Genomic DNA, 19,676 nt, shown 5'->3' on the forward strand with positions numbered 1-19,676 from the left:
TGCCTTCCCTACCAATGAAGAGATAATTCAAATGGGTGTTGCCTGAAGACGATTTGCTTACCATAACAGACAAGATTTAGAAAAGAGGACAGTGACAGCCAATGATAAGGAACTATAATCAGAGAGGTGCCCCTCATTCTCCCTTGAGATATATTATTTACAAAAGGAAAATGATATCTGTGACCGAGAAAGACCGATGAGAGAGCCTAACAATGAGAATGTGCCATGTGTGCAAAAAAAAAAAAAAAAAACTTTTTGTTGATTTCCCTAAACCTAAGGGCTCACTAACACTACTGCTCTATACAAAATCTATCGTAATTAAAAGAAATTGAAAATATTTGCCTTTTAAATAGAGAGAAATTATTTAAAATTTGTGAATATTTTATTACTACACATAATTTTGGAATTGTTGATGGATTTGTGGAATAAAGCAAAAAAGTTAGAAACAATTCATTCAGGCTACTGATATTAGCACTGCCATGAATTGATAATTGCACTAACTCACCTTGTCTTTTCTTTTTTAATTTGATTTTGATAGAGCTTTTTGGGAATTGTAATAACCTTCGACAGCTGGTTAAATAATGAAAGACAAGGTAAGTTAGTTCAAGTATTAAAACAGGGACAGTGCCAATATCATTAGCCTTCATTTAACTGCCATTTTAAGCAAAGCATTCCGTTTTCTCAATAAATTGACGAACATGAAACTTCACGTGGGAATATTATTAAGGCATCATTTTCCTTTGTAAAATTTGTGCATCTCTTCGCATATATTCTTCCCTCTTTCACTTGGGACAGCCCCCTCTTGTATATTTATGACTACTCATTTCCACTAGAGGGGTCTGTCCAAAGTAAAAATAGGGGATGAATATATAATTTCCCTTGTTCTGTTTTTCTCATTGGTTAGGCCTCTCCGTCCCTGTTCTTAGATACCTTCCTTTCCCTCCCATCTCTTTATTTTTTTCTCTCTTTCTCTACCGCCGCCTCTAAATCCTCCACATAGGCCAGACCCACTTACTAAATCATTATGTGTGCATTTTTTTTTACTTCTTTTCATTCCCAAATCTAGGGTTTTGTTTCTTTAGATTTGGCCCTTTTTTCTTAATTTCCTACTCAAAGAGAAGTCCCTCAAACCCTCTCTCTCTCTCTCTGAAGAAGTTTCTATTGGAGACTGGTAACTTCATTTCTCTTCTCCTCTTATTTTTCTCTTGTGACTGCATTTTTTTTTTTTTTAAATTTATATTTGTTATTTGCATAGTTAAAGCCAACCTTAGTACTGTTATTATAATTTCCTTGCAATTCAAAAAAAAAAAAAAAAAAACTCAGATGAGTCTGGTATCTATGGTTAGGCTCCTGATGTTACGCGAATCTGGCTGAGTGTACAAACGGTCCTGATGCGCTGGGTCCCACCTTTTTTGCCTGGTTATGGAGGGAGGGGGAACCCTTTGACACTCAAATCAGACGGAGGCACCCGAATGAGAGCTGAACACGTGGGTCGGGTGGATACGCGGTGTGTTGTGCTATGATAAAAATGGTTTTGGAGAAATGGAGGGCTAGCACCAAAAAACCCTGGACGTGGAATGGAGGGTTCCCTTTTATATAGGTGGATTTCAGTGTTCCCGGTGCGATGTGACCGTGGCGTGACACTTTGATAATAGCTGGTGCAGGTACCGTCACTGGGGTTGTACGAAAGGTCAGAGATATCAAGCCACTGATGTGATGTTGACGGATGAGACACATTGTCCCCTATGGCGGTAGGGAGTTGCTGTGATCTCGTACGACAGGGGCGAGAAAGTGCCTATGATTGTCATGACATGCCAAACAGATGTAGAACCGAACCATTCTTGACACTAGTTTGGCATTGGAGGCCTCTACCATCTGTAGACTTGTAGTTGTAATGCTAAAAGTTGTCCTAACATACTTTCTTCTTTGAAGCCATTCTTGAGTTTAGGCTGAAAAATTGCCTTTTGAATCAGATTATGCTGCACAATTCTTTATTTATGTTGGTTCTAGCTGTGATACATTTCTCTCATTCAAGCATCTATGAATTTTAACGTTTTTCTTCATTAGAAGTATCATCCTTTTGCTTTCTATTTCATATTTGTATTCATTCACAATTTATTTACTTAAAGCAAGTATGCTCTCTTTTTCTGATAGGATATATTTTAATTTGGTGTCTTACAGGGACTTTACTCGGCATTTTTTAGTTAGTTGAAGCCATGCAAAAGGATACCCCTTCATCTAATCCTTCTGGTCGGGTTAGACACCGTAAACGCTCAAAGGAGGTTGGTTTCTTGGTTTTTTCAGTGTCGTTTGGAGCCATTTTCTACTCTTTGTTTGGCTCTTTTGGTTTAGAGGAATGCTAGATTCACAGGCGCCGTTGCAAAAAAAGGGGCAAAGGGCGCCCCCATTGGTCAAATCCCATTTAAGATGGCACATAAAATTACAATCTTAACTGTCTTTAATGGGATTTGACCAGTGGGGGCGCCCTTTGCCCCCCTTTTTGCAAGGGTGCCTGTGAATCTAGCATTCCTCTTTGGTTTAATAGTCTCAAAATTTCAGCTGACTTTGTACAAAACTGCAAATGCTAAGGGGCTCAATATATGTGCAACATATTTTACTCTTGCAAGCTATGCTTTCTAGGCATGGAGTAAACTATATTAAACTGAATGGTTCAGTTGCAAATATTTGCTATGAGCTTGTGTATTTGTTGATAAAAAATTTTGTGCTCTTCTCTGGGTCGATCAGTCCACCATTTGAATTCTGTTCAGCAACATATATGATTTTTAATAGCCAAATTACTCAGATAAAAAAGGCTAGCCTATCTCTGTATCTTATTCCACTGCCCCTTTTTTCTTAATGATTCAGACTAGGCTCAGTTCTATGAACTGATACTTTATCCTCTTATTCTAGCACATGATGCAATATGTCAGATCCTTCTGCCTTCAAACTCAAGAAATTGTTTTTTTAGTCTCATAATGGGTTTGACCATACTATGTTCCTATCCAATTAAACTAGCTTCCAACTAGTGAATTAAAACAAAGAGCAGATAATGAAATCAACTTTACCAGTTGGGCCGTAGAAAAAAAAACTAAATTGAAATCTAATTTACATTTCAAATATGTATTGATCTATTTGTCTTTCTGTTTATATCATAGTGAATGTTACTTTTTTATATATATAACACTTTATTACCATTTCTCAGCATGTTTTTAAATTTCCACAGAAACTGACACAATATGACCGAAATGTTCTGTTTCCTTCCCCACCGAAATGCATACCAAAATCGAAACATATACCGAAACCAAAACTGTAAGTGTATTAGCGGTATATTAAATTAGTATGTTTTCCATAATTATATTTATATTAATTGCATGTAAAATGTGGTGTATGCATTATGTATGCGTATTTATATGAATTATATGTCAAATGCGGTATAACCTGAATTATCAAACACGCACTACTACGCATGGGTGTTCGATATTGTAAAAGAAATTATGGTTGGTCGTCCTGCTTATGTGATGGTTTGTAAGTGTGTATTGCGCTTATTCTATCATTTCCTGTAGTTTCATCTTAAAATTATATCATTTGAATATGCTTCCTTACATTTTCCATCATTTTATAGGATTCCTACCGAAATTTTCAACCGAAACCGAAATGGTTCTATTTCCACGATGACCAAAAGGTCCAAAACCAAAATTTAAAACCTTGTTTCTCAGGCCTTAGATTAATTCAATATTGCTTATTGGCTTTTACTAGGTCTAGATTAATTCAGTATTGCTCATTGGCCTTTACTAGGTCTTCATCATTTTCTGTGATAATTTGATAGATTAAACCCTGAAAATAGCAGTTAAATTTTTTTTTTTGCTAATTGGGTATTAGATATTTTAAAGATTGTTTTCATTTTAAAATTTTATTATTTTCTTTAGAAAATCCACTAAAAATAGGGAAATCCTATATTTCGGAAAAGAATCCTATCATATATGCATGTTAGCTTCAAATTTATCTGATGTGTCTTATTCTTGCCCGATCTATCAACTAACAGAGTTCGATTTTTTTTATTTCAAAAGTTAATTATTTTATTAATCTTTTCTTTAAAAATTCTTTAAACTTCCAATCTTAATTATATGTGAGGATCTTTATTCTTATCCATATGCGACAAAAGCATATTAGATCCTTGTTGTACCCATATTCCATGATTTTGCTATTTCGGGGGATACCCGTAGCCAATCCCTTCCCATAAGATACTTGTATCTGTATTGAAATAAAATAAGTTGCATTTGCTAGGGACCATCGTAGAAGGCATTTCCTGGAATGGCTGTTGCATGAGAGTGCAGCCACCTTGAATGATTAAATGAATAAGACAAAATCTGAGACTATGTGGCTGTAGTCACATGCAACAGCTGTTCCGCGAAATGCATTCTGCGATGGTCCCTAGCAAATCCCAAATAAGTTTTATTTCGTTGGTTGGTGCTATGATGCTTTGCTTACCACATCAGCCATTAGGGTCTCGTAGTGCTGTTTCATCTCTATCAGTTAGGACCAAGTATGTCGTTATTTTTCTAGTGAGCTGTTCATCATGGAGCATGATTGTGGTCTTCCTCAAAACTGTTGTGTAGCTTAATGATCTTTATTTGGTTTCAGGTTCCTCACGATACAAATAAAGAAAATGGAAATCATTTACTTGTTGACGATCAGAACAAATACAAATCGATGCGGATTCGTGCACACTCATCTGTGTGGATGATTGGTGGTTTTGCATTTATTATCTACATGGGCCATCTATATATTTGGGCCATGATTGTTGTCATCCAAATATTTATGGCAATGGAACTTTTCAATCTAATGAGGAGAGCTCATGAAAGCAGGCATCTTCCAGGATTCAGGCTCTTAAATTGGTGCGCAGTTCTTATTATCTTGCACGATCCTATTTTCGAAATATTATATGGAAAGCCCTTTGTTTCATTATCTGATTGGTGGAACATTTTTTATGATACTTAGTGATTCATATTCAAGTGCTTTGCAATTTTCATTTATGTATTTATCCTTCATTTCTACTTGCAGGCATTTTTTCTTCACGGCCATGTTGTTTGCATATGGGCGTTTTCTTAGTCGACAGCTTGTGAACACTGTATCTTCAGATAAAATCTTGTACAAGTTTGTGAGCGGCCTTATCAAATATCAAATGTTTATTTGTTATTTCTTATATATCGCAGGTTACCTTTTCTCTTTCTCCTTGTTTTCTATATACATTCTGATATCAAGCATATTTTCTAAACCTTACGACAAATGTCCACAGTTTGCATATTCTATGTTTCATTCAGCATGCCATTTCTTTTCCCCTGGATTTTCTTCTGTTTTATTTAGTAAAATTATTTATCTCTATTCTAGTAATCATATTTATATTTATAGTTACATACTTCTCCAGTTATGGTTTTTGATCTATATTGTGTGTAGGCTTTGTCTGGTTCATTCTTACCTTAAAGAAGAAGATGTACAAGTATCAATTCGGCCAGTACGCATGGACACACATGATTCTTTTTGTGGTATTTGCACAGTCCTCCTTCACCGTAGCAAATATTTTTGAAGGGATTTTCTGGTAATATGTCATTTTCAACTATTTCTTATGATGTTAATTTAGTATTTTTCATGAAAGCCAAAATTAACCTCTGTGAGGTCATTAGTGACTTCTTTGTGTAGTTTGGTACAACTTCTTTCAACTTATGGGTTATTGTTAAGTGGCTGCTTTAACCATCCTTATTTTTATCCTCGCATTTATTTGTAGTCCAATTATGCAGTAACTCATTAAGTTGTAATGCATTATTATGCACTTTGAAATAGTCTATTAATTATGTGCCCTTTACAGATCTGTATAAAACATATGCCTCAATTTCTTTACTCAACTCTTAGTTGAAGATTAAGGGATTTTGTTCTTGAAGATAATGCAGTGTACTTCCAGCCCACTTTACCTTGTTCCTGTGATCTAACTTGAGAGTGTTGTGGTGTGTGCTCAGATGTAAATTTCATTTCGCTTGTCGTTTCGTTTTGGCTACCGGAGCGAATATTTCGGTCATTTCGGTCGGATTTTGTTCGAAACTTTTCGTTCCACTACGACGAGGGGAATTTTTCTAATAGTTAAAAATATGAAGAAAAAATAAAAAATTGTTAGAAAATATAAGAAACAATTAAATGAACCATATATGTAAAAGATCCAACAGCTACTTAAAGGAAAATCAATCGCTATTAGCTGAAATGCACGTGTTAACATTTTCTTTTGAAGAATGTCACTGGTATTAATGCTTTCCACAATAACTATCCAACAGAAAATTGCCAGCCCGGTCAAGAATAGGAAGAAGTAACACATCGAGAAGGTGCCGTTAGAGTCCCATATACAACATCTTTTGCATGGTGATTTGGCGCAATATAGACCTCTTCAACATATTTTACCATATCTAAGAATTTGTTCTCTTCGTCATCTTTGGAATATTTTCTAATAGACCTGATCCAATCTACTGGTCCATTGATAGGATTCAATTATAATTGAATTCTTCTTGATGGAAACATTGTAGAGAGAGGGTGAAAAAGCGTAAAAGTGGTATCGTCCACCCACCTGTCCTCCCTAAATGTGATATTGTTTCCTTTACCAACACAAAATCTTATACCCAACATACAATTTTCTGCCACGACACGCATAAATCTCCGAGCCATATAACCGCTACCATTACTAAGAACCTTATTATCCCAAGTGTTACTGTCCATACCATACTTGAGATTAATAACACATCTGTGTATGGCATCCCTCTCCTCCCCGTATCTTCACAACCATTTACCAAGCAACTCACAATTCCTCCATTTTAGGCTATCAATGCCCAGACCTCCATTTTGCTTGGGTCTGCAAACCTCCTTCCAATTAATGCGGTGAATCCGGTGATTGTATTTCTTCTTCTCTTCTTTACCATCCTCTTTGCAAATTTTCTTACCTTTTTGCAGCATAGCCAGAGATTTTAAATAAGGACGTGAAATAAACCCAAAGATTGGGGGATTGGGCAACAAAAATAACCATTACTATCCCACTCATTCAATTTCTTTTTGTCTGGCTTCATAGTTCCTCTTTTTGTAATGTCTTGAAAGTCTTCTAATGATATGCATATGGAGTTTCAATGTGCTATGCTTATTGATCTATTTTGTTGCAAGACAAGTTTGCCCTGGTTAAGACCTCAACCGGGATTGCTCTAGTGCTGATAATTCTATTCCCAAATTAGTCTACTCTCTGTTTTGTTGATGACTCTCTCTCTCTCTCTCTCTCTCTCTCTCTCTCTCTCTCTCTCTCTCTCTCTCTCTCTGTGTGTGTGTGTGTGCGCGCGCACACGCATTCGTGCGTGTGCAAGCGTACAGGTGTGTTCGTGCCGGTCATTCGTCTCTATATCCACCACCAAAATCAGTCTCAGTTCGCTTTACGACCCGTCTCCTCTACATGCCCTTTCTTGTCTGACCACGGTGAGTAGTCAATCCTTCCTTTACCTCTCCTGTCATTGTTACCATCTATAAGCAGCCACCAAGAAAAACGACACCGTGCCAGAAATTTGATCACTGGTCTCCATATGAAGTGATGAATCACAAGAAGAAATGGGTACATTTGATGATTGCAGCAGGGACAAGTGTTTGATTGCTCTCTTTGCTGTCTTTTATGTTGACGGGATTTCGTATTTAGGAACACATCCCCATGCCAAATGATTAAATGGGATTTGAGTTTGGTATACCCATGTCATATGCACTGATTAGCATGTATCGCCGTTGGGGAAATAGAGCAGGTCTACACAAATTTCTTCAGTCAATAAACTTCAAACACCTTAGTCCTTTGGACTGCTACAATTATAAGGAAGAACCCAGAGTTGTAAAGACACCATGGTAATTGATCCGTTTCGGCAGATGCAAGTTGCATAATTATCTTATTTTTAAAAAAAAGTTGCATAATTATCCTTTATCATGGATTAATTAGGTCGTTGATAGACTTCCTGCAACCAAATAGACCATTAAGCGAAATTAGACCTCATGAATATGTGCATAATGCATCCATTGGGGTTCTGTTTTTTAGCAAACTATTAACTGATTTCTATGAAGATTGCACATCCTGCTTTGAAGAAGCTATGCATATTACTCATGGAATGTACTACAAAAAGATCATTGAAGTTTATTTACATATGAACTTAAATGAAATTCACTTAATTTTCTTTTTGCTACCTCCATGAAATTGCATAAGACAGTCTGATATCAAGCGTGATCTATTTTTTCATGAAGAAATATCTCTTTTGTGGCATGAGTTTTGCTAGTTGTTTTAATCTTGTTGATATCACCTGTTAAAAGTAAATTCTGCAGTTTGTTATTACAATTAATCGTTTTTTTCCTGATCAAGGTTAGATTTTAATGCAGGTTTCTTTTGCCAGCGTCACTTATTGTTATCAATGATATTGCTGCCTATATCTTTGGCTTTTTCTTTGGCAGAACACCTTTGATCAAGTTATCTCCAAAGAAAACTTGGGAGGGTTTTATTGGAGCATCTGTCGCCACTATTTTCTCTGCTTTTGTGGTGAGCACCATTTTTTATTTTGCATGACTATATGCTCACTTTTGAAAATGTTCTTATTGTTCTTCAAGAAGCTTATCTGGTAATTTTTTTTTTTATATATTTGATAGATCGTCTTTCTCGTTTGTAGAGAGTTTCTGTAAATTGCACCCTGGCCAGTTTATGTCTTGCCCCAGAGTAAATTTGTTATATACATGAGAATAGGGCATTGCATTTTTTTAAACTTAAAATTTATCTAGGGATCCGATCCGACAACTTAAATTTTATTAATATGAAAAAAATACAAGAGGGGGACATATAATAGGGCATTGCCAACTAGACACATAATCGTTCATGCCCAAATGCATGGGCAGGAATTCTCACAAATATTTCCCACATACTGATTGTTTATGTAATGTACTAGTTCATGTAGGCAACTGCGCAATGGTGGTTTTTTTTGCCTATAGGAGGAGGTGGTTCTTTTGTTAAATTGTGCACTATAGTGTCATCTATTTGTCAAGAGTAGGTTGCAATGATTATCCATGACTATCCATGGAATTTCCTGTCATCATCCATAGGATTAGACTTCAGATAGGATTTGGGACCAGCTACACTATGACACACTTACTTGCCACATGCAAAATTTGTTCATATTGGATCAATTCAGTTTCTAATATTCATGCGAATGCTAACCATTGGTGATTATTACATCCATTTCTTAGTTTTTGGGTTATTCCATGCCTCCATCGGAGGTGATGTTTTGGTTCTCACTTATGAAGAGAAGTGTGCATTATTTCTCTATTGGTTGGGATCACAAAGCTAAAACTGTATGAACCGCCTCAAAGCTTGGTCGAGTTAACTTGACCTGACTCATTGAATGATTTGGTTGGTGGTCTTTTAATTAAATACATATATAATACTTGTTAATGTATGAATGTTTGGTATTTTGATGAAAAATGCAGTTTAGTTATTTTGTAGCTCCGTTTGTTTTGATCAAGGTGGGATCACCCGACTCACTTTTGAGCCGATTCGAGTTTTTGGGTTTTTACATTCATTCTTCTTAGTCGATACATGAGCTTTCCTTTCATTGAATATTTGGTTAAATACTTTCGTTCTATTTTAGGGCTAGAAAGCGCTTGTAAATCTTGAGGTGATATGGACACATTTTTATTGATGATGGATTGATGGTGATGTTTTAGGAGACATGCCCTCATGCTCCTTGACAAATAAGTTGCAAGCGGAAGTTACTATGAAAAGAACAATCTTGAGGAATGGATCAGATACTAGGGTACGGGTATGGAATACTTTGGGGGAATTTTCCGTAAAATCGTTCTACCATCGCCTCATGTCTTGCCTTGTCGCGCTTCTGGTATAGAAAGGGTCTGGTCTACCCATGCCCCCAAGGGTTGGTGTATTTGGTTGGGCCGCTCTTCGTAAGCGAATTCAGACGGTGGATTTTCTCAGGGGGCGAAAGATGTTGATTGTTGATCATTGTGCTCTATGTATTCAAGACGGGGAATCAATAGATCACTTATTCATACATTGCACAATAGCTAGGGAGATATAGAGCGGTATTTTGCAAAGATTTGGGATCTCTTGGGTGTTCCCTAAGCACCTAAGCGTCCTTTTGGACTGGTAGCAATTGACTCCTTGGAGGAAAAAAGGCAAAATCCTATGGAACACTATCTTCCTTGCAGTTGTTTGGGTTTTGTGGAAGGAGAGGAATGCCTGGATATTCAAGGGGTATGCTAAGAGTCCTTATCTATCTAATAAGGCAATAGCTCTCACAATTTTCTGGGTAAAGGCACTTCCAAGCTTCAAATTTATTTCCGCCTTTGATTTGTGGAATGGGTGGAAGGGGGTGTGTCTTAGTTCGGAGATGTGACCTTCGATAGTGCAGGATTGGGAGCCACCGGCCCCTGGGTTCTTGAAGCTTAATTTCTATGGCTCTACTCTTGGAAATTCGGGCCCGGTAGGCATAGCGGGTTACGTGAAGTGGGCCTTTGCATGCCCAATTGGAGTGGCCGATTCAAGTGAGGCGGAGGTGCGTTCAGTCCACCAAGGAATCAAGAGCTCAGAATAATCTGATCATGGTGCGATCAGTAGCAATGGCCAAACTAGTGGTGGCCCACCAGGTCAATGGATCCAATCACCTATACATTTTCCATACTTACAGTGAACACCATGTATCACTCTTAACACAAAGTCAAAAACACCGTGTTGTACCATTAAGTTGAATATGTGTACAGTAAACACCATGTGACACTCTTAACATAAAGTCATAAACACCGTGTTTTACGATTAAGTTGAATATGTGTTCCGTCTTGGATTGATTGTTTCATCGGATTGCATTCAATTAGATCCCTTGTTTGATGGTGCATCGTAATTTATTTATTTTGTTGATCATGAAAATGTGTCACGGTTCTTCTGTCTTCCAGTTAATATGTACTACAGGTCAATTGTTCACATGTTTGTGCATGCTCTGATGTGGCTATAATGTTTTCTAGATTTGTACTCGGAATGTCTGCTTGAGTGAACTAGAGAGGAACTATATGTTGAAGCATTATGAATCTGAGATGACCCACCAAAAAGACAACTGAGATGTACTGACATGATCATTTACCTTATTTATTATGCAGCTTGCAAATGTCTTGGGCCGTTTTCAGTGGTTAACATGTCCGAGGAAGGTATTTCTTTTTAACTAAATGCAGTTATCAATGATCATTGTAATAAATAATACCGGGATTCTTGTATAGTCCCAGAGTGCCCGTATCAACAGGATACGACACATATACAGGTACAAGATATGGCTCCATGAGAAAAAAGTTTTATTTGAGTACTCCATCAAACTAGACAATCTGTGTCATTATCATCTATCTATGATTCCAAAACCACAAAAACACCATAACATGGTTAACATTCAAGCCTTTATATTTTGTAATAAATCACTAAGTCAAAATCTTTCAAAAAAAAATCTCTACATCAAATGAACTTAGTTTTATAAATATTAGAGTAATGCTAGGGAGACCAAGAGTATGACCAAGCAGGGGACCAAACAAGTGGGTTCTCGCCACAATATCACATTTGACGTGAGCCAGCCCTTAGGTCTTGGAAAATCAACAAAAAGTAAATTTTTTTGCACACATGGTACATTCTCATTGTTGGGCTCTCCCATCGGTCGTACTCTCGGTCTCCAGATCATTTTCCTAATGTTATAGTAGCCATATCTGTGTTCTTTGATTTTACAAAAAATGTCATATCATACTATTACTAGCACATCCATATCCGTATCTGTTTATGTGTCTGGGGCATCATAGATTGCATTACACCCATGAAATCTGGAGATATTTATTATTCTATTTTTATGGGCAAAACACATGCAGGATTTATCAACTGCATGGCTTCACTGTGATCCCGGTTTGATGTTTAAGCCAGAATATTATTCTTTATCAGGATGGGTGCCACAGTGGGTGAGTAATTAGATACTGTTCCTTTTTACTATTATTGTGTATAAAATCTGCTTGGTTCATTTTTCAAAAAAAAAACAAAATCTGCTTGGTTGGTAGTTGCTGCATAGACGAACCTGAATATTTTAACAGATAGGGAAAGAGAGTAAGGTGTTATGAAGTCCTTGAATTAACAAATATTGTTTGCTTATGGACGTTTTCTTTGATAACAGGTTGATTGTTTTTATGATCTAACTGCATTTTATATTTCTAATTTCCCTTCTGAAATATTTAAGCTCTGAGAATATTTTAAAAGTAATCATTAAATATTACGCCTTAAATGAGAAGTTTTTGAATAATTAGATTATCCTAGAGGGAAGTAATAGTGTGACCTTGATTTTTTTGTTTGGTTGGGCAACGGAAAGCTTTTTTAGCATATAAATTGTTCACGACTCACGTTTATATAGGTGAGTAACATATGATGATTGAGGTAAATCTCACCAAAAATTCTGTAAGTGCACATGCACATGGGGTTGTTCGTTCTCGAGTCAAGAATGTTAACCTTTTTATAGAATTGATGTGTTTCAATTTTAAATTAATTTTTTCAGTTTATTTACTCAAGCTGTCCATGCATATCGTGACACGTTCAGTTTGGTTGAAGTTTGATAGTTACGTTTTCTAGTTATAATCTATGTTGCAGGGATATGGGTACCAGTGTCGGAATGTGACACGGTTACCAAGTTTCAAATTTAGTAAGCCAGAACAATGTATTTGTTCCATTCAAAAAAAAAAAAAAAAATGTATTTGTGTATTTGGTAATATATTTTAATCAATTTTAAAGTTTCAATACTTATACATCTGAAATGGCTGTAACAAGATATTGGGAATTTTAATAGATTAAGCAAATGCCATGTTTTATTTCCATATAAAAAAATCCAGTTCTTAATGGGGGTCGGAGGTTCAATCTCAGCCTACGTACCCAAAAAAAAAAAGAAATCCTGTTCTTGAGATGGATAAAGCTCAAAGCCTATGGAAAATATAAGTTTGTGTTAGTAGAATTTGTAGAATAGAAGCGTTCAAGAAGTGTCCTATCGAATCCATGGAGTGATCGAATCCAACGAGTACATTACCCATTTACAGTATCCCGTGTAAAATAGGATATAATCAAGTCATTTAAGACTATTTTCTTCCAATTAATCAACTGAGATTATTCCTATTTGTATATGCCTCAATTTACTCTTTAGAGCCTTTTCTTATCTGTACATTTCTATGTGCACAATATGTAAAGGCATCTTCTTGGAATATATAACTTGATGTTGTCGTTTTCTGTACAACTTTGATCCTTCACACTTTCATGGGTACTTGATTATTTATGATTCCATAGTCATAGTCGCTTTTTATAAACTTCGGAAATGTTGGCATAGACGGTCATATTTCTACATGCATGGACAATGTCGACATGCGTATTCCTGTGCTTGAGATTTCATAGCTCAAATGAGGTGACCTATGATCAATTGCAGGTTTTCTAAAATCTTGAAAAAGCGAGTGGAAATTCCAGTCAAAGCGGGGTCCATTGATTGGAGGTTGAAAATGATAAGGTGAAACCTTTTTTTGGTGAAGCAGTCTCAATGAGGATACATAAGGGAACATGGTCGTAAACACGAGGAATGTTAGCTTGCCAGAAAGTTGAGATTTGACTGCTGGTTGTATATGGTTGCATTGAGAAGATTAGAAACATTAGGTGGGATTTAACCTTGTTGAGTAGAGGGGGTTAAGTGGAGGCCTTCCCAAAAGAGTTTGGGTTGGGGGTGGTTGAACCGTTGAAGTGTCTTGGCTTCTGGTCTGGTGCCTACACGGAGTAGACAAAATGATTAGGGATGCAACAAGTAGGGGGTGTACTTCTTAAGAATCCTTTACCAATGATAAGTCCTTTGAGATAGACAAAGAAGTGATAAGATTCATGCTGTGAAGGAAGTGATATATTTTGTTCAATATGTTGAGAAATACATAGAAATGACACACTAGTAGAGTATCACACGTGATGAAGGGAAACCCAATATAGCTATACTTCAAATCACTCGACCATGACCATCTCTACCCCCCCCCTCTCTCTCTCTGTAATCTGTGTTTCGTGCGACTAATTGGCTTGTTAGCTAAATAGCAGTGATGATCTACTATGAATCCGTCTTTGAAATTATTATGTACATGACCTTTTGCCTTACAAAATGATCGTTGATCTCTATGTCCTTTGTTTTGGTGGGAAGGATGGATTTTGTGAGATATTGACAGCATTCTGATTGGCACAATAGAGAATGTGAGTGATATCTTTAAATGGGACTCCTAGGGTAAATGGCTGATCCATATTAGTTCAGTAGAATTTATATATCTATAACTTGGTTTCAAAACTCGACTTTGCCATTGTCCGTTGTTTCCTACTGACCAATGACACTTTGTGGTCATTAACAATGTTACAGAAGAGGCTTCCAAAAAAAAACTACTACACAAAACCCAATAATCAAGGTTTTAAATTTCAGTTTCGATTTCGACTTCGACTTCGGTCTGCATGGAAATAGAAACATTTCGGTTTCTGTTGGAAATTTTGGTGGAAATTCTGTAAAATCACAGAGACATATGAATACATATGCAAATGAAGGACGTTTAAGATGAAACTTCAGGAAGTGCTAGAATAATTACAAATACACAAAAAAATATATCACATAAGCAAAAAAAAAGAAAAGAAAAAAAGAAAAAAAGAAAACTAGCCATAATGGTTTAATAACATGGAACACATAGTGACATACCATCTATATTTTATGTTGTTTCTATCCTATTGGGTTGTATTTGGTTATCATTTCATGACTTGTTCTGTACTGGCATAGCTTTTTTAGTTTAAGTTTGTCCGATATAAGCTCTATATGTGTCAGTCTATGCTCTAACCAATTTTATTTTTTCTATTATTTTTTAACAGTTTCCATCGAAAGAGGTGCCGATTTTGCCCGTACAGTGGCATGCTTTAGCTCTTGGTCTGTTCGCATCCATTATAGCACCTTTTGGAGGCTTTTTTGCAAGTGGTTTCAAAAGAGCTTTTAACATTAAGGTTTTTCCTCATTGATTGCTGCACTGAAGCTGAATTGATAAAAATTTGCATGATAAAACTTGATGCTTTTTAACCATATATTTCTTCAATTATTACAGGATTTCGGTGACAGTATTCCTGGGCATGGTGGGATTACTGATAGAATGGATTGCCAGGTAAGATGCTGAGTAGGAAATGTTTTTTCTTTGTGGGTAGGTGAACTGGCTTGAAAATTCGGAAGGTTAATAGTTTAGTACTAGCGTACATTGATATGCGTTTCTGGCTTGCAATAAGAAGTGGTGCATCATAAAACATGAAAACTTAATGTTATTAGATTTTTGAAGTTGAAAGTTTATTTCTGATAAATTTAAATTTAAAAGAGGGACTTTTTTATCTTTATAATTGCAAACTAAATGTGTATTGTTTTTTTAAATGTATTATATTCGCAGTTTGCTTTGAGAACTGCATGCTAAAGTTTTGAAAAGAGAGACAACTTTTTCATTTGTGTTTGTGAGTTTCTAAACTTGTTAATTTCTAAGGAAATAAGTTCCATCATAGTCGCTAGATGACCTAGCACTTGTTTGCCATGTGATCATGATTAAACAATTATCCGTGCTTATTCATTATGTGGAATTGGTCCAATCTGATCATTTCATGCCAGCTGGGCTGATGTGACTTTTCCAGTTCAGTGGTTGATCCCGTTTTTAAAGACATTGCCTCGAGTATTAAAGTTAGTAATCTTCTCAAGTTTCTAATGTACTTGTGGTGTGCTTAGTGTGATTGGATTTGATCATCCAATGGATTCCAGTGTCGAATGGTCACTGATCAAAATATCTCACTCGTCTGATAATCCTAATCTATACGGGATTTTGCCAGTTGAAAGTGAAACATTTTTAACGGTCCATTTGCAGGGCACTGACAAGATAGCTAGCATTATCTGATCAGGGAGATTTATAAATTAGGACCCATCCATGGTGGGCCCCGGCTGATGACTAGTTTCAATCACCTTTTAACTAAACAAGCCTTATACTTAATTATGCTATCATCTCATTTTTCTTCTTTAACTAAACGGGCACTTCTACTTAATTATGCTGTCATCTCATTTTTTTCATCTGTTTCTTATTCAGTCATACTATCAATTATGTTCTGTTATATTCAAACTCCCTTGTGTTTATGTGATGTTTGCTTATCCTTGAAGTGGCATAGTTGGTGCTGCTGCTTTATCCTTTATCTTTCTGGAGGTGTGCTTTGTTAGTCAATAAGAGTACCATATTTGGGTGTTACCTTATTGTATCTGGACTTCTTGACACATTTGCAATTCATGTTTCTGATAGAATGTCATGGTCATCTCATGAGACCTATGTGCGAATTGCTCTTTCTGATTGATATGATGTATTTTTCCGTGGGTTCTTCTTTTTGTAGATGGTAATGGCCGTGTTTGCATACATCTATCATCAGTCATTTGTCATGCAACAAAGCTATTCGGTCGAGGTGATCCTGGACCAGGTAAAATCACGCTTCTCATTCTGCATTAGTTTTTCTTTCAAATTTCTTTTGAGAAATGATTGACTCACACAAGGAGTCATCAAAGTGAGTCGTCCAGTTAGAGCTAATTGAAATGTGCTACGCACTTTGACGACGTTCGGCCACCATGAAAAAATATTCCATGGTTAGTTGTGAGAGATGTGCGGGAGACGGTGGGAGTGAGAGGAATATGAAAACCCCTTAAAAAACAGGAAAACGGAAAACTAAATCTAAATAGGTATTTTCTTTTCACTAATCTTTAGGGACTTTTTATGCTATTTCTACTTCCACCCATTCAGTTCTCTTCCCTTGTTCTCAGCCTCTCACACAAATATTCCATGGAATAATTTTTCATTGTTGCCAAACATGGCCTTTATATCAACTTGCTTGCTTTTTTCGTATGTGGTGACGTGTGTCGGGCCCTTCATTTCCATCAGGGATGGTCCCCACTCGCCTACATTGGCATCTCACTGAATTTTGGTCCCTTCTAGTCAAGATGGAGAGCCTTGACATCGTGGGGGTGAGGGAATATGAAAAGAAGCTCTTAAAAACCAGAAAAACTAAAAACCAAATCTAAATGATTATTTTCTTTCCACTAGTTTTTAGGGATTTTATATGCTTATTTCTAGTCCCCACCCATTCAACCCTGAGCCCACAAATAGTCCATGGAATAATTTTTCGTCTTTAGATCAACTTGCTTGCTTAAATATGTGGGGTGGTTATGATGCAGATGAGGAACCTTGCATTCGAGGACCAACTTTTTCTATACAAGGAGCTTGGGAAGTTCTTCGAAAACACAGGCGGTTAAAACCATGAGGCATGTTTTCGCATGCGTATGTACATGGTGTTGCGTTCTACGTGTCTTCTTTTTATACTTAACTCAGGTTTTCAGTATATAGAATCTTTATTGTGCTTGTAAGTTTGTAACTATCTTCCTCTGGCTTTTCTGTCCCTCTTTTCTTCATCTAATCATTTTTACCTCTAGGGAATGTTCCAATGAGATTCACCATCATGATCTGGACCATCCATCTAGTGTACCTTGATCTGGACCATTCACCTGGTGGACCCATGTTAGGTTTGGTGATCTTAGTGATACTAATAGTGGCCTGTTGAGTCCTTTCATTGGGTGGTTGGACTTGGGTTTGTCCACCGAGTGTAGTTTAAGTCTTTTTGGCATCTTCACAAGTAGTGGTCACTAGATGGGAGATTACAATTATGCTGATATCAGGTGGGTGGGCTCATAGTATCATTTCTGATACTTGCACCACCAAAATTAGCCATTCCACCCCCATTTGCTTCTCTTATGTAACAACCTTGATTTCGCCAAGTTGGTGCAGAAAATAGTTCGGCTTCTTTTACTTTGTCTCACCCTTCACTTCTTTTGGACATCTTTTTTCTGTTTTTTCATGCAACTCAGCATATGGTGGGACGCCACTGTTTTACATCTGATGTCACATGATGGGTGGGTCCTACTAATTGGGGCCACCATTTTACACCTCATGTTATTGATGGGATGGGGCGACAGCTTTCATCTATGTTTTGTTACGGGGTGGGGCCTACCATCTTTACCAAACCACGCATTGGTGGAGCCCACCATTTTATCCCCTAATGGATCGTGCCCCATTTTACACTTCACATTTTGAATATGGTTGCTTAACTTATCTTTTTCGTGTGCGTAAAACTATGAACTTGCTTGCGAACACAGAGATATCGCTTTATATACTAAGGCCAGGTATGGCAAACATGAAGATATTAGTTGTGAGAGATGGGATGAGAGGGTGGGAGAGAGGGGAGCATGAAAATTCCCTAAAAAATACGAATAGAAAAACCCAATTTGAAGTAGCATATTCTCATGCTTGTGCCCTCTCAAGTCTCTCCATCCATCCTTCTTAGCTCCTCTTTCACAATTGGGCCCGCCAATATTCGATAAAATAATTTTTCATAGTTGCCAAACATGCCCTAAAAGGGTTGATTAGTTTACCAGAGATTACTTTGGATGATTTTTTATTTTATTTTTTTGAAATGGTACTTTGGAATTTGGATGACTATTATATGAAAAACAATCTCTTCTTACAGTTCCACCAAAATGTTGTGTTCAATCAAATCATTAGCTAAATGGAAACCTTCTTATAGTGTCATCATGACGATGAGGTGAATAGCTTAGCACCAATGTTTAGAAAGAATTTGTTATTGTTGAGGCTGAAATTAGAGCTAAAGCTCTCAGAGGCGGTCCCTCGCTGAACTCGGCTGTTGTGGACGGCCTGTGCTCGTAGAGCACAGAAAAAGCGTCTATAATTTGGACTTTGGGACATCCTCCGATACTTAAGTCAGATGAGGCAACAAATACAAACTGAGCTGGAGAGGAAGATCAATGAGAACAGAGCCATTAGATGTGCAACTTGGATTTCGGTCCCCATTTTATGGACTTAGAGTCGGCAGTTTGGGAAGCTTGCTATTCTTGGAGTCTCATTTGATTAGTCAAACTTCAGGGAAAGTCGGTTTCCTCTCTTGCCCTCAACTGCCTTTGGGACGCTTGCGCCCCGAACATCATGGTGCCACTTGTCAGCATCTCAATGGAGGTTGGATTTTTACCTCAACGGTTATAATCTCGAAGAAGTTTGAAAAAGAGTGATATGTCAGGGGAGTACTATCCATTTTCTCAAAAGGCTTATCAACAATAAAACTACGGCTCTTAGTCGTACTCTTTTGTACTTTGGAAATTTATTACTTGCATTCATAATTTTGGGTTTGCTTTACAAGTATTGATGCAGATTGTAATGAATGTAAGGAGTTTGTAGATAGCTTCCTTCATATGTAAGAGAGGAGGGGAGGTGTTAAAACTTAAAAGTACATGGATTTCTCTGTAGTTAAGATATCTCTTTCTATCGGTTAGGTTAAATAATTAACTGTTTAGTTTTAAAAAAAAATCATAGTTGGTAGACAACATATAAAGAAGGGGACTGATATCAGCACTACCATATTTTCATAATCACACTACACTATTTGTTTTTTTCTTTTTAATAAGCTTTTCAAGGATGCTATAATGCCCTATATGATGTCAGGTGAGTAG

General features: G+C 36.8%; 1 protein-coding gene across 1 annotated transcript; it reads left to right on the top strand.

Annotated features, from left to right (window-relative positions):
- Positions 1 to 766: 766 nt before the first annotated feature.
- LOC143889471 (phosphatidate cytidylyltransferase 1-like) lies at positions 767 to 17,525 on the top strand. The gene is made up of 12 exons (XM_077393689.1): positions 767 to 1,171; positions 2,182 to 2,282; positions 4,642 to 4,895; positions 5,062 to 5,213; positions 5,455 to 5,596; positions 8,428 to 8,584; positions 11,200 to 11,247; positions 11,944 to 12,030; positions 14,975 to 15,103; positions 15,202 to 15,258; positions 16,505 to 16,588; positions 17,337 to 17,525. Exons 2-12 carry the CDS (start codon positions 2,217 to 2,219, stop codon positions 17,412 to 17,414), a joined length of 1,254 nt encoding a protein of 417 aa, XP_077249804.1. The 5' UTR covers positions 767 to 1,171; positions 2,182 to 2,216; the 3' UTR covers positions 17,415 to 17,525.
- Positions 17,526 to 19,676: the final 2,151 nt, after the last annotated feature.

Source organism: Tasmannia lanceolata, unplaced genomic scaffold, assembly GCF_043159265.1.
Source record: "Tasmannia lanceolata isolate RefF3 unplaced genomic scaffold, GAP_Taslan_0.1 ptg000013l, whole genome shotgun sequence".
NCBI lineage: Eukaryota > Viridiplantae > Streptophyta > Magnoliopsida > Canellales > Winteraceae > Tasmannia > Tasmannia lanceolata.